The sequence below is a fragment of the Octodon degus genome, unplaced genomic scaffold, assembly GCF_000260255.1.
Source record: "Octodon degus isolate 3935 unplaced genomic scaffold, OctDeg1.0 scaffold00136, whole genome shotgun sequence".
Classification (NCBI taxonomy): domain Eukaryota; kingdom Metazoa; phylum Chordata; class Mammalia; order Rodentia; family Octodontidae; genus Octodon; species Octodon degus.
Window position 1 is genome coordinate 1,800,277 of NW_004524712.1, and position 15,588 is coordinate 1,815,864.

The window sequence follows — 15,588 nt, forward strand, 5'->3', positions numbered from 1 at the left end:
TTTTCTGCTGGATGGTTAAGACCAACATATAGCAAGACCTATATACCAAGAAATGTAACTTTTGTATCTGATAAGGTCAGCCAAGTACTCTCAGGATTTATCCTGTAGCCCTGTACCGCCTTTTGTACATCCTTTTGTCAGTGTCTGACATGAGGAAGAGTCACGGCCATTGCTTGACCAATTTGCTCTCTGTGAAAGCTTGGATGACATAGTTTTTTAGTGGGAAAAGTGTTTTGAATTAATTTGGAAGAAATGTTTTGTAGTTTTATGTTGATTATTTTCCCTTCATATCTTTACCCTACATGAATACTCAGAAAACTGATCTGTTTCTCGTTTTTAGAATTGCCATGGGACCAGCCCAGTGACAGTTGTCAGGAATATGTTGATTGGAAAGAAAAAAAGACATACCTCAACCCTTGGAAAAAGATTGATTCTGCTCCCCTAGGTAACGGGGTTATCTTGATTAAAATTATTGATTTCTTGAACAGTGAAGTCCTTTGCAATTTGATTTTTTAAACATTTATTTATTTATGGCTTTAGAATTTGAACTCAGGACCTCGTGCTTGCCAGGCAGGTGTCATGCCTCTGAGCTATATCCCTGACTCCTTTTTAAACTTTTAAACAATTGCATAAATAACATATGACCCTTATAGATAAGTCAAAATACAAATAAAAATTCCGAAAAAGCTGGGCAAGGTGGTACATGCATATATCCCACCATTCAGGAAGCTGAAGCAAGAGGATTGTTACAAGTTCAAGGCCTGCCTGGACTACATAGTGAGTTAAGGCCAATCGGAACTGCATAGTGAGACTGTGTCTCAAAAAAAATTAAGCAAAACCAAAAATTAAGAAAAAAATCTTAAAACCCCTGCCTTCAGAAATACCTTTTTTTTTTTTTTTTTAATTTTGTGGTACTGGGGATTGAACTCAGGACCTTGTAATTGCCAGGCAAGCACTTTTTCTACTGAGCTATCTCCCCAGCCCAGAAATAGCCTTTAAAAAATATTTTGATATATGCTCTATGCTTTGTGATATATATGCTTAAGTGCCTACTGTGTATGTATCTTATTTATAAATATATTTACAAAAAATTCACTTATTCACATTTTTGATAACTTGTGATTTGATTTTCATGTTCTGTGAACATAGACTGGGCATGGTAGCACGTGCCTGTAATCCCAGCTCTTAGGAGGCTGTAAACAGGTGGATCACTATGAGTCTGATCTAGTAGTGACACCCTGAACCCCCTGTAGACCCTTCCCTAAAACACACACACAAAAAAGAAGCTAAGTGTGGTGCCCCGAGCCTGGGCTGGGGAGATTCTTAGTTCAATCCCTGGTACCACAGAAAAAAAATATATATTAATCATGTTTGCCAGGCAAGTGTCATGTGAACATTTTCCATCTCTACATCATTGCTTTTAAAGACTGCGATGTTATTCTACAGTATTATCTCACTGTTCTGTTTAACCTTGTTGGAGATGTGGGTTTGTTTTCTAAATTCTCAGTCTTGAGGAACAGATACGAAAAGCATTTCTGTAATTTAATCTTTGCACGTATCCTCATAATCATTTAATTTCCAGGAGCAAAATCACAGGTTCAGGGATGTATTTAGTTTTAAGTACTATGACTTACTTGCCAAGTTACTTTGCAGATAGTTTGTACCATTTCATAGTATTATCTCCATCTCATCAGGTTATACTAAAAACATTAACTAACAGGTCTACAAATGATACTTCTATTATTTTAAATTTAATGCTAATGAAGTTGCATATACTGTATATCTTTATTAGCTTTTTGTCAGTTTTGCAATTTTGTCAATTTGGCAAGGAGATTTTTTTTTTCTTGATCCTTTGAGGGCTTTTTTTTTTTTTTTTCTTGTTTAAAATTTATTTTATTGGAGTCTACAAGTACTGCTGGTTGCTTAAATTGCTTCTGTGAACCCTTTTCATCCAAAAAAGGAAATGTACAGTGTTTCCAGCGGCTTTGAGGGCTTTTATAAATTAAAAAATTGTCATTTGACCTTTGCATATATTTCAGATATTTTCTAAATTTGTCATTGTTTTTATTTTGTTACTTTGATTACATATTGAAATATACAGTGATACCTCAGTTGTTGAACTCAGATCATTCCAAATTCATGTTGGAACAATGAAAAGGTCAAGAACTGAACATGTTTTTCCTATAAGATTTTTTTGTTTTGTTTTTAGTACTGGGAATTGAACTCAAGACCTTGTGCTTATAAAGCAGTCACTTGTGCCACTGAGTTATATCCCTGGCTTTCCTATAAGAGGTAATGGAAAATCAAATAATTATCTCTGAGGACCAGAAATTATTCTTATAACTTCATTTTTCCAGGACTTTATCAAATTTCACAATAATTCTGCTGTAGTTCTTGCAGTTTTCCTCTTGGCTTTACTGATGGTATCACTAACTTTCTTTGTCTTGGTTACAATATTTTACATAAAAGTGCAAACATTGAAGCAAGCACAATGGCGGATATTTATGTTGTTTGATCCAGAGCGGTGCTTAGACTGAATGTCGCCCCTTTGTATTCGGGGAGAGACAATGGGTGACGTTTATTCTCCTCCCATAAGGTGTTTTTTTTTTCCTTTGGCGGAACCGGGGATTGAACTCAGGCCCTTGCACTTGCCAGGGAAGCACTTATTCCACTGAGCCATCTCCCTGGCCCCTAATAAGGTTTTATTAAATCAGATTTTTGGTTCTCCTATCAAGCAAAGTTACAAACACCAAGCAGATTTTTTTGAACTTTGCTGTCTGAATGCTGCAGTAGAAAGTTTGAGCTTGGAGCTATTCAACACCCAAGGTATCATTGTATAAAAAATGTTAGAATTTTATATCTATATTTTTGTTATTTGTGGTTTCTTTTCTTTTTTTTTTCTTTTGGCGGAACCGGGGATTGAACTCAGGCCCTTGCAAGGGCCTGAGTTCAATCCCCGGTTCTGCCAAAAAAAAAAAAGAAAAAAAAGACTATTAGAATGCTTTAACATGATAGTTGGTTATATATACTATCTCCTAAAAATGTATTGATGAGTATAAAACTGAATGAAGAAGTAATATAAGAACATTATATATTAGAGCAATGGAATTTGGTATTAGAAACAGGTAAAACTTTGGTTTGTTTTTTGTTACCTTATTAAAGATGTGATTGCATGGTGAACAACATTTCTACCAGATTCTTACTGTGCTTGTTCAAAAACAGTTGAGAGTTAAAATCTAGAAAGAATATTATTCTAAAATAGAGACAGCAGCAAAGAACAGCTACATGAAATTAAAGCAGTAATTTGGTAGATTTATTCTTTCCCCACTTTAGAAATAATATTTAGACATAAGGAGACCAAAAGAGAGTAAGTCCCCTACCACAAGTCCTATGTTTTTCTAATCTGTGTGACTCTTATAAATGTTGTTTTCATATTGTCTTTAGCTCTGCTGCATAAAATCCTAGTTGAAAATCCGTCGGTAAGGATCACCATTCCAGACATCAAAAAAGATAGATGGTACAACAAACCACTCAAAAGAGGTAATATTCTTAAAATTCAAGCACTTTTCTCTGTGAAAGAATGTTATATGCAGCTGCGAATGGTGGTGTATGCCCATAATCCCTCACTCAAGAGGCTGGGGCAGGAGGATTACTGCAAGTTTCAGGCCAACCTGGGCTATGTAGTGAGTTCAAGACCAGTCTGAAAAAAAAAGTAATATCATATATAATGTAAATATACACACACTGTATATATAGTGAGACCTTGTCTTAAATTGAAAAATAAAAGGAAAGAACGTTATTTGTAAAGTTGGTATCACAAGTCAATGAAGCTATGATCTCTATTCTGGTGGAGATTATAATGTCTAGTAGAAAAAACAAATACAAAATGTAATTTTGTTTATTAGTAGTTACAAAGGGAAAGTTGAGTTCCTACAGCTAAGTGTTTGATCAAGTTTTAAGTTGTGATACAGTGTCTTGCTGTGTAGCTTGCACAGCCTGTGGGGCCGGGGATCACACCTGGTCCTTGGGCATGACACTGAGGCTCTTAGGCTGCTCAGCTGTCTCCTTGGCTCCTGAATTTTAGGTCTAAAGTGAAGAATTTTCTTTCTGAGGAAATGACATGAAATCTAGGATTTGCAGATTAAAGAGGAGGCAGTTAGGGAATGTCAGTCAGATTAGATTTTGAGTAGAGGAAGCATTTAGAAAATACAATATTAGATTTATTAAATCTCGAGCATTTGTGGAATTTGAAAGAAGATCATTATGGCAAGAGCTTCATCAGTATTTTTCATTGTCTCAGTGGTTTGCATATTTGAAGTACATCGTAGACACTCAGTGCTTGGAGGGTCAGTGAGCGATTGAAGAAGTGGGAAAGGAAGAGCGATGCTTTGAGATGGTGTCTGCTAGATCTGCAGATAGTGGACACGTTACAAGGAGAGTGGATGGCCTTGGGTGTGATGCTGAGAAGTCTGGGCTTCAGCTTAAGCCCATTAGGAAAACTTGAGCGCTGTTAGGCAGCAATGTCAAGGTCCTATATTTAGTTTGAAAAGGTATTTGTGGCTTCAACTTTTTTTTTTTTGATGACTAGGAGGAGGTTAGGAGTGCTATCAGCTTTTATAGAAAAGGTTTAGGTGAGAGAAAACAGTTGGAGTTAGTGAGTAGTAGTAGGGTTGGAGAAAAGGAAGTCCAGTTTCACCCAGTTGGTAGCAACACTCCCTATTGCCCTGAGAACTAGAAGCTGGCGGAATGGAGCTGTGCAGGCGCCCACCACCACCTGTACTCCCCCGACTGTCTCTGTGCTCAGATTCTACTGTATATCCTGGTGCTGTGAATAAGTTGCTCCACATAGAAATACATTTTTTCTCTTAAATAGCCAGGGACAGTGTCTAGAAACTTTCACATGCAGCATTAAAGTTTTCCTTCCATACCTAATGTTTCTTATGGTGTCACATACTGTTTCTTTCCTCTTAAAAATAAAAAGTTAGTAGCTAAAAGTTACAAACTGGGGCAAGGGAGATAGCTCAGCAGCCTAAGTGCCTTCCTGGAAAGCACAAGATCTTGAGTTCAGTCCCCAGCATAAGAATAAATAAATAAACAAACAAACTCAATTCCTCTATCATTCCGTGTTTTTCTTTTTTTACAACTGACCGTCTCAAAAGAGGTTTCTGATTTCTAACACCTCAGACTTAGTTTTGTGGATTTCTGACTAATCTTTTGTGAAAAGGTACAGGGACATATGTTGCCAAGTCCAAGTCAGTCTTTAGGCCTGCTCTTGTTTTGTTTGATCGGCAGCATTTTACACAGCTGCTCATGCTGTCCTACTTTAAACATTGTCATTTGACATCCAAGCAGTACTCTCTCTTTATTTCATTCTTCACCAGGCAACTCCTTTTCTGTCTCCCTTGATGATTTTCCTTCATCTGCCTGGCCTCTTTTTTGGGGACTGGGGGGCAGAACTGGGGATTGAACTCAGGCCCTTGCACTTGCCAGGGAAGTGTTTATCCTCCTGAGCCATCTCCCCGGCCCCTGCCCAGGCTCTCAATATTGGAGTGTGCCAGAACTCAAACCATGGGCCTCCCTTTCTGTCTCATCCACATTCACTCCATCATTAATTTCATTTCATCTCTTTGCTAATATATAAATTATATGTTAATAATTTAACACTCCGGGCTGGGGAGATGGCTCAATAGAATAAGCACTTCCCTGGCAAGTGCAAGGGCCTGGGTTCAATCCCCGGTCTGAAAAGAAAAAAAAAAAATTCAGCACTCTTACATCAGTTTTTCCTTTGAATTCCATACTCTTTATGTTTCACTTCTCAGATTTTGCTTGAGTATAACAGCCATCTGAAACTTGATGTACTCCAAACTGAGTTCTTTGATCTTTCTCCTTCATGTCTCCTCCTTCTAGTCTTTTCCAGCTGCATCTGTCTTGTGAGGCAGATCAGAAACCTCAGAACCTTCTTGTATCCTCTTATTGTTTTACCTCATTTCCAGCCTACCAAAAATGTCTGTTAATCTTTACCTTTAAAAATCTCAGATTCCGGCTTTTTCTTACCTCTGTTGCTCTCTACCATGGTGTCTTGTCACTGTGTTCCATTCAAAAGGAAAGTTAGAGTGTGTCACTGTTCTGCTCAAGCCTTTCACCATTTTACTTCTCTCTCAAAATATAAGCTAAGATGAGTCTGTGTCCTGTGAGGTCTTATGTTTTAGTCTTCAGTTCTGCTTTTTATCCGTGGTCATAGCTTTACAGTGTATTAGTCTGTTCACTGTTCTCCTGGCTCATTTTTGCCTCAGTTGTTTTTGTAATGAATGTTCTCTCTGCCTATAAATGCTTTCCCTCCTGTGAGACTTACCTTTATGTCCTGGTCCCTTCCTTTCTTTGGGCATTGACTTCATTGTCATTGAGGGAGACTTTAAAGCTGAACCCCCATCTCTCCCGAAGACTTCCTTGGAAGTGTTATTTTTCTCTGTTGCACTTGTCACTGTTTAGCAAGTTTAATTTTAACTTTGCTCTATTTTTTTCTCTGTAGAATTTAAGAGGTCAATGACTTTTGTCAATTTTCTTCATGCTGAATACTTAGTACCTAGAATAATGCCTGGCAATAGTAGAACTAATAAAATGTTTGTTTGTTTATTTATTTATTTTGTCTTTTTGAGACCAGGTTTCACTATGCAACTCAGACTGGTTTTGAACTCACTTTGTAGCCCAGACTAGACTTGAACTCATAGCAATCCTCTTGCCCCAGTGTCCCAAGTGCTGGGATTATAGGCATGCACTGCCACACCCAGCCTCTAATAAGGTATTTAAGTGAATGGATATTTATCCAAATGCTTGAGTGTATTGGTTTGTGAATAAAAAGATTGGATAACCTTAAGCATGTTGTAAAGATTTGGGTTATAGATCCAGCAGTGGAATAGCTGATAGTCTTAAAAGAAAGGAATAAATCAAGGCATCAAGATATCTGGGAAGGGAGAGCCTGCTGGTTAGCTCAATTGTTTAAGTGCCTGCTTGTGCAAATGCAACCAGGCGCAGGATACTATGGTTCGAACCCCACCTCCACCTGTCTTACCAGGCCCGCCCTGAAGGCAGGCTGAGCCAGCCAGAGGGAGAAAAAAAATCCTTCTCAAATTTTAGGACTGGAGAGATAGCTCAGTAGACTAAGTGCTTGCCTGGCAAATGCAAGGTCCTGAGTTCAATCCCCAGTACCGCAAAAAAAAAAAAAAAATTGGGACAGTAGCAGTAGGAGGGCATGAACTTCATAGCCCAGGTAGAGGGACAAGCATTTGATAAGAGGATGCAAAGGAGGAGAAGGTGGGCCTGATGGCACATACCTGTAATTTCAGCAATTGTTGAAGCCTGAGGCAGGCAGGTCATAAATTCAAGCCAAGTTTGGGCAATTTAGTGACTTGATGGTTCTATTTCAAAACAAGATGGCAAGAAGGCTGGGATGCAGCTCAGTATGAAGAGCCTGTTTAATCCTCAGTGCTGCTGAGTAAAAGAGAAAAGACAGGTAGGAAGGCACGCATATGTGCGGATTCTGTAGGGCATGCTGAGCAGTTTCTGTCTTAGCTTTGTTTTCTGTGTGCAATGGGAGATGGCATCATGCTAAGTCACCAGGGGATGGAGTCAGGTCTTAGAAATTTCAGGAGAGTGTAGCAGCTTTGAAATAGTCCTCCTGAGAAAGGAAAATTAAGTTTGACAGCCGCTTCTGAGGGTACATCTGAGGAGTGCAACCATGAGTTTGTAGTGCTGTCATTTTCTTTATAGTGATAATTCTTGGTAAAGCTTTTCTAGGGGAGCAGTATGTTAGATAGGTAGATTCATGTTTATTTTTATTTATTTATTTATTGTATTTTAGGGAAGGGTCTACAGAGTGTTCAGAGTCTCACTACTAGATCGGACTTGTAGTGATCCTCCTGTTTACAGCCTCACAAGAGCTGGGATTATAGGCACGCGCCACCATGCCCAGTCTCAATTGCAGACTCAGCATGCCCTGGGGGCGGGGCCAGGGATAGAAGAACCCTGGCCCCTGTGCCTGCTTGCCGGCACTTTAATCCACTGAGCTATTTGTTCGGTCCACGATTCATGTTTATTGCTTATTGCAGAATATTTAAATTTTAAAGTGTTCTAGTCTTTTAAATAGATCTCTTCATCTTTGTGGAACATTATTGTGTTCCCCATTACAGTTATGGCTTTAGATGGTAGCCCACGGTTAGAATATGCTTAATGGTCATAACTTGTGAAGCATTTAATTTTACAAGTGAGTCTTAGTAAATTTATAGCTTGACCATGTTTTTTATAAAATGATGTAGGAAGACCCACTGTTTGACCTCTATGTACTTTGGTTCAATATGTGTATTTAGATATGGTTTTACCTATTTAAATTGCCAGTTGGGTTAATTAAGAAATATTTGCATAGAAGGTTTAGAGTCAGTTGTGTTGTGTTTTGTTTTAGGAGCAAAGAGGCCCCGGGTCACTTCAGGTGGTGTGTCAGAGTCTCCTGGTGGATTCTCTAAGCATATTCACTCCAACTTGGACTTCTCTCCAATAAACAGTACTTCTAGGTAAGTTAATAAAGAAAGACTAAGTAGTTATGAATGTAGAATTCCCTGAGAATAATATTGCATTTATATACCTTTCTTAATAATGAACATAATTTCAGGATGAGAATGATTGTTAGATATAAGAAAGATCTGGTAGATTTTATTTACAGAAATACTTTCTGATGAGCATGATGCCACCTGCCTGTCATCTTAGCAGCTGTACGTGGGAGGCTTAGGCAGGAAGATGGTTAGTTATAGGCTACTACTGGTGTAGGCTAACGTGGTGAAATGATATCTCAAAGAACAGAAGTCAAAATACCTGAAGGAAAAAAAAAAAAAAAAATGACATATTTTTCTGTCTTAATGCCTCAGTGAAGAAAATGTGAAGTACTCCAGTTCCCAGCCAGAGCCACGTACAGGTCTTTCCTTATGGGACACCAGTCCCTCATACATCGATAAACTGGTACAAGGGATCAGTTTCTCCCAGCCTGCATGCCCTGATCACATGCTTCTGAATAGTCAGCTAGTTGGCACCCCAGGATCTTCACAGGTAAGGGGGGAATTTAGTTTTTCAAATACATAATAGTTGCCTTTATTTTTGTTATCTAAAGACAGTAAAACCTTTTATAAAGCTGTTAAACCTTTTTTTTTTTTTGTTAAACCTTTTTTAACATCTTTTATTTATGTAGAAATCTTAGGAATATAGTATTAATACTTTTTACATAACATTTTGTTCAAGGATGAATTGCAGGTGGACTTCATGGAAAAGACTCAATTCACAGAAAAAATTTCTCAAGCTCAATAGCTGTCATATCTCAGGTTTTGGTCATTGTAGATTTATTTTGCTTTCCTATTTGACATGTAGAACCCCTGGCAGCGCTTGGTCAAAAGAATGACACGTTTCTTTACCAAATTGGATGCAGACAAATCTTATCAGTACCTGAAAGAGACCTGTGAGAAGTTGGGCTATCAGTGGAAAAAGAGTTGTATGAATCAGGTATGTTTTGTTGATTTTCTTCATGTATTTTTCCACAGAAAATTAAAAATTTGGCTAAAAACTATCATTAATATACTTCAAAAATAATTCAGATTTGCTCAGCAGTGTACCACCTGTCTGGCAAACACAAGGCCGTAAGTTTTTTTTTTTTTTTGGCTAGCTCAGGCTGCCTTAAGGGCGGGTTTGGAGTGGCATGTGGAGCTGGGGATGGAACTGCGGTCCTCCATGCTTGACTAGGTTTGCCCATGCAGGCGCTTAAGCAACTGAGCTAACTAGCAAGTCCCTCAAGGCCCTAAGTTCTGTTCCTGGTACCAAAAAAGAAAAGACCCATCTCCTCTAAGCCCCCTAAAAGAAATTTGGAAAAAAAAAGTATTTATTTATTTTTGAAAGACAGGATCTTGCTATGTATCTCAAGCTGACCCTGGACTTTGTAGCCCAGGCTGGTCTCCAATTCATGGCACTCCTCCTGCCTCAGCCTCCTGAGTGTTTGGGAAATTGAAAAAATTTATTTATTTTTTTTTTTAAATTTTATTTATTTATTTATTTGAGAGAGAGAGAGAGAGAGAGAGAGAGAGAGAGAGAGAGACCAGCTCAGCCCACCAGGGGGCAGGGCTGGCTGGCATGTGGTGCTGGGGGATTGAACCGCGGTCCCTGATGCTTTTGCTAAGCTTGTTCTAAGTAGGTGCTTTAGACCACTGAGCCATCTCTCCAGCCCCTGAAAAAATTTAAATAAAATGCACCTTATGTCTTTTGGCTGGTTCAGGCTACGTTAAGGGCAGGTCTGATGAGACTTGTGGAGCTGGGGATTGAACCGTGGTCCCCTGCGCCTGACTGGGTTTGCCCAAGCAGGCGCTTAAACCACTGAGCTACCCTGCAAGCCCCCTTAAGAAATAATTCTTTAAACATTTAAAGCAATAGCTGAGTGTGGTGGCATACACCTGAAATCGCAGCACTGTGAAAGGCTGAGGCAAGAAAGCAATTTAGAGCCAAATTGGTCTGTATCATAAGCTCAAAAGATAAATAAAACGTATTAAATAGCTAGATTCATTACTTTAAAACTGCGTATCATTATTTGAAAGTTGACTGCCCTTGTGGAAGAATTATGGGAATAAACTTCATACCTGTCTCCCTGATCCTATACACCAGTTTTTGTTTATATTATGGTACTGCAATTAAAGCCCTGGTGTTCTGTGTTTATTTGGTACAGGGTCTTACTATGCAGCTCAGACTTGTAGTGATCCTCCTGTCTCAGCCTCCCTAGTGCTGGGATTATAGGCGTGCACCACCGTGCCTGGTTTGGGGCCAGCATGGCAAGCCCAGGGTTCTGGGGCCGGCATGGCATATGGTACAGCGATTGAACCCAGGTCCTTGTGCTCGCCAGGCAGGTGCTTAGACCACTGAGCTATCTCCTCAGGCCCTATATTTAGATTTTTAAAGAGATGGTTATTCTGTACTTAAGATTTTAAAAGCTTGATAAGTAAACGCAATGTGATCTTTCGTTAGATCATGATGGTAAACCTTTTAGAGCTTTCAGTGATACAGCCTGCTGTCGCATGTATGCAGTAGGTTCACCGCTACTGCACCAGATCGTAGATTTTAAGAGGAGACACCTATAAAAGATATCAGTGTAATAATGGGCTGGTACTAGTTATTATCATTCTCAGGTGGTGGGGTGATAATACTATGCTTTGTAGGAGAATGTTCTTGTAGGTAGAGCTGCCTTATAGGCCGAAAGAACATTCAAAAAGAAAGAGAATGGAAATTGCAGGACCTCTCCAGACCTTTTCATCTTTTTCCCACACAAATCTAGCCTCATTGTTTCTTTTTTATATTGTGATGATAGTGTTCCCCTCTTGATTACTCTATTTCTTCTTTCAGCTTTATTTCTTTAGTTGTTACAAGTTCCCATGACCTCAATCGCTGTTCACAGGTTGGTTTGGTTTGGACACACATAGTACACTTGCTTTGGATGTATACTACAAATTTTTGTCCCAAAAGTATCATTGACCTGGGAATATAATTTTATTTTTAAGAGTATTTTATACTCATGCATGTAGCTTAACTTTATTTTTATTGCCTTAGGTTACTGTGTCAACAACTGATAGGAGAAACAATAAACTGATTTTCAAAGTGAATTTGGTAGAAATGGATGAGAAGATATTGGTTGACTTCCGGCTTTCTAAGGTACGTTTGATAATTTTGTTAAGGTATTCTTCATGTGGAAATATTTCTGTATGGATTTTTTTAATGGTATTTTGTTTATGTACAGTAGTCTTTCCACCCATACTTTACTTTCTGTAGTTTCACATTAAACTGTAGTCAGACAGTGGTAAATGTAAAGTTCAGAAATAAATGCTTCATAAGACTTCAGGGGAACACGAGGTACTTGGGTGCCTGACGCGTATCACATAAGTCCATCCTGAGCAACTCGGTGAAACCCCGTGTCAAAAAGAGCCGGGGTTGTAGCTCAGTGGCAGGGCATTTTGTCTGGCATGCGCAAGGTCTGGGATTCAACCCCCAGCCTTACCTTCGTGCCCTCCAAACATAAAGCAGACTTCCGAGTGTCACGAAGAGCTCCTACACTGTTCCACCCCTCGAGCAGCATATGAGTCCTCCTTTTGTCTGACATAAAATCTTACACGTAGAGTTTTGTTCGTGCTGCATGTTCTGATTGGCTTCTACTTAGTAGCTATTGTGATTAATAGAGTGTCACAGTGTTGCAGTACTTAATGTTCAGATAAAGCTTATCTTACTTAATAGTGCCACCGAAGTGCTAGCAGAGTGATTCTGGCAGTTTTATTTATTGTATCAGTTCATGTTTGTAGGACATGGAGCGGGGAGTTAGTATGTAAACGCAACACATCATAATCCCCATCTCTAGATCCCTTTCCCATTTGCAAAAGATCTATTCCTGGATTCCTAGTATCCGTCCATTATTTTGCCCTTAAAATGACTTATTCTCTGGGCTTCTCATGTTTCAACAATATTTAAGCTTGTGCGTCCTCCCTGCTTCACTTAACATGATGGTTCCAAGGTGCATCCATTTTCATACAGATGATTCAGATTGTTCCTTCTTCATAGCATGCTATACTTTAATACATGTTAGAGCATATGTGAGCTTTGCTGTAATTAGTCATCTGTGGGTGGGCATACAGCCTCTTCCATGATCTAGTCATTTTGTGAGTTGCGTTGCTATAAACAGGGGTACACATACATCATTGTGCTATTATGTATTTAACTCTTTTGGGGAGATACCTAGAAGGGGAATAGGGTGGCTAAATGGAATTTCTAGTTTTAGTTTTCTGAAGAATCTCCATACTGATTTTTTCAACGTCTTAGTTTATTTTCCTATCACCAGTGTAGAAATATTCCTTTTTTCCCACAGCCTCATTGTTGGCAGTTTTCATTATACTATTTTGTTAGAGTTATTGTTGTTAATCTCTTACTATGTCTGATTTATCAATTAAACTTTATTGTAGGTATGTAGATATAGGAATATACATGGTGTAGGATTCTATACTATCCATAGTTGTAGGAGGCCAATCAGAGGTCTTAGAACATTTCCTTCATGAGAGGGACTGCTTGCTTGGTATTTGTAAATACATGATAACATTTTTTTTGTACCGGGTTTTCGAACTTAGGACTTTGCACTTGCTAGACAAGCACTTACGCCACTATCAGTCTCCCCAGCCCTGTTTTTTTCATTTAATGTTAATAAACTGCTGTTCCCCAAGTAAGTATGTTTTGACTGACACTATTATAAATAAAAGTTTTTGGTTTTTGTAGACAAATAGACAAGTAAAAAAATACAAGAATAAAAAAGCTAAAGTTATGCTTCCCAGCAGTAATCAACTTTAATATTTTGAAACACTCTTAATTTTTAAAATTCATACATATTATCTTTTTATAATTCAGTGAACCTTTATCTTGGTAATTCTGTCATTAGTATTCTTAGATTTTGTTCACATTTCTGATTATTTCTAGTTTCAAAGCAGTTGGCATATGCAAGATGAAAATGTTTTCTCTGTTTCCTGTGAGATTAAAAATGGCTCTAAAGGGGCGGGGGAGATGGCTCAGTGGAATAAGCGCTTCCCTGGCAAGTGCAAGGGTCTGAGTTCAATCCCCGGTTCCACAAAAAAAAAAAAAAAAATGGCTCTAAAGACAGAGGGCTAGTTCTTTATATTGGATATGTGCTATAATACCGTTTTTCAGGTATTTGCTGTGGATTTATGAAGGATCCTCCTTTAATGAAATCCTTTGTATATGAATTACTATATGCTTTGTTGCTATAGTATTGTGACAGACATTAGTGTGGTTATATGGCTTTTTTTTTAAAATTAATTTATTTATATGTGTGTGTGGCCAGCTCAGCCCACCAGGGGGCGGGGCTGGCTGGCATGTGGTGCTGGGGGATTGAACCGCAGTCCCTGTGCTTTGCTGAGCTTGTTCTAAGTAGGTGCTTTAGACCACTGAGCCATCTCACCAGCCCAAAAATCTCAATGAAAGTTTCCTTTTTTTTTTTTTTGGCGGTACCAGGGATTGAACTCAGGACCTTGTGCTTACAAGGCAAGTGCTTACTCTACTGAGCTATCTCCCCGGCCCTATATGGCTTATTTTTAGCATACAAATCACCATTCCCTTTGAAAATTTCAGTTTCAGTCCATAGTCAACTAGCTGCAAGACAGGGTGGTGTGGCTGAAGGGCAGCCATTCATACTGGTGGGAGATATAAACGTAACCAGGGCAAAAAGGGGTGAGCAGGCCTCTCTTCCTCCCTTAGCGTGTATGCAGGCTACCTGTCCTGGGGTGGGCCCTCTATACCCTAGGATATAGAATTACTGAATCACTTAGTTAAACTTCTAAACTTCTCAAGTTGATCCATCGAATCAACCATCACAGTGTACCCCTTGTCAATGTGGCAGCCATACACATTCCTTTAAACTGGTATCTGGATCTGAAGACAAGACTATAATTGTGCCTACCGTGTTGTAACTTCTTGTGTATAAAGGGAAATGCACCAATTATATCACCAAAATAGAGGGTAAGGTTTGGTGGTGCTTATTCCTGTCATTTTACAACTTGAACATTATAACACAGGTTTAACAAGCCTTAAGAACCAGTATTAAGTCTGTCAACATTATATTACATTAGAATCATAACATTAACAGTTTTAGCACTGCCAAAGAGTCTAAGTCCCAAGTCTCCTCTGAGATATAAGGCAAACTCTTAGCTACCTTTTTTTTTTTTTTTTGGTCCGTTTAAGACAGGTTCTCACTATGCAGTTCAAGCTGTCTTTGAGCTCACTTTGTAGCCCAGGCTGGTCTCGAACTTGCCATGATCCTCCTGCCTCAGCCTCCCAAGTGCTGGGATTACAGATGTATGCTGCCACACATGGCAGCTGTGAGCTCTTGTAAAAATGAAAAATATTTCCAACATTCAGTGACACAATACAGATATTTCATTGCAGTTATAAATGGGGATGCAAGAGAATGGGACCAGAGCAAGTTCACAGTCTAGCATAGCAAGTCCAGTAGTTCCCTATGCAGCATCTGAAGCAGTCTGTCAAGTTGCAAGCTCCAAAGAGCTTGGGTGGCTCTGGCCCAGTGGCACTTCTTGTGGTTATAGCTCCCACTGCTTCTTTCTTGGGCTGGCTTTACTCCCTCTTTGCAGGTTTCCTTAGATGATCCATGTTCCTGGCTTCTCCAACCTTCTGGGATCCCGATTGCACCTTTGGCTTTCCCCTTTCAGCTTCACACATTGCCCTCTCAAGGGCACACTGCCTAGCCTCTAGGCCTTCTGAAATTGGATGGAAGCCTTCTTAACTGCACAACTCTTACATTCTGCATGTACCTAAAACCAGATAGATGCTGCCAGTTAGAGTAGTAACCAGGCTTTTCTCCTCTGCTGGTATGGGTTGAATGCCTAAATTGCTGAGCACTCTGATTCCAATTCTGGGGAACAGATTTTCTATGCTGCTGCCATTCTGTTTCTTATGATGCCCTCAGGCCATCTTTTTATTCTCTTGTTCCCTCTCAGAAATATATATATA

General features: G+C 39.1%; 1 protein-coding gene across 1 annotated transcript in view; it reads left to right on the forward strand.

The window, feature by feature from the left end:
• Chek1 (checkpoint kinase 1) overlaps nucleotides 1-15,588 on the forward strand; it is a 37,984-nt gene that overhangs the window by 20,176 nt on the left and 2,220 nt on the right. The window contains exons 7-12 of the mRNA XM_023701530.1: nucleotides 341-445; nucleotides 3,445-3,540; nucleotides 8,456-8,564; nucleotides 8,916-9,093; nucleotides 9,409-9,540; nucleotides 11,623-11,724. Coding sequence (XP_023557298.1) covers nucleotides 341-445; nucleotides 3,445-3,540; nucleotides 8,456-8,564; nucleotides 8,916-9,093; nucleotides 9,409-9,540; nucleotides 11,623-11,724 — 722 coding nt within the window. The remainder of the gene's footprint in view (nucleotides 1-340; nucleotides 446-3,444; nucleotides 3,541-8,455; nucleotides 8,565-8,915; nucleotides 9,094-9,408; nucleotides 9,541-11,622; nucleotides 11,725-15,588) is intronic.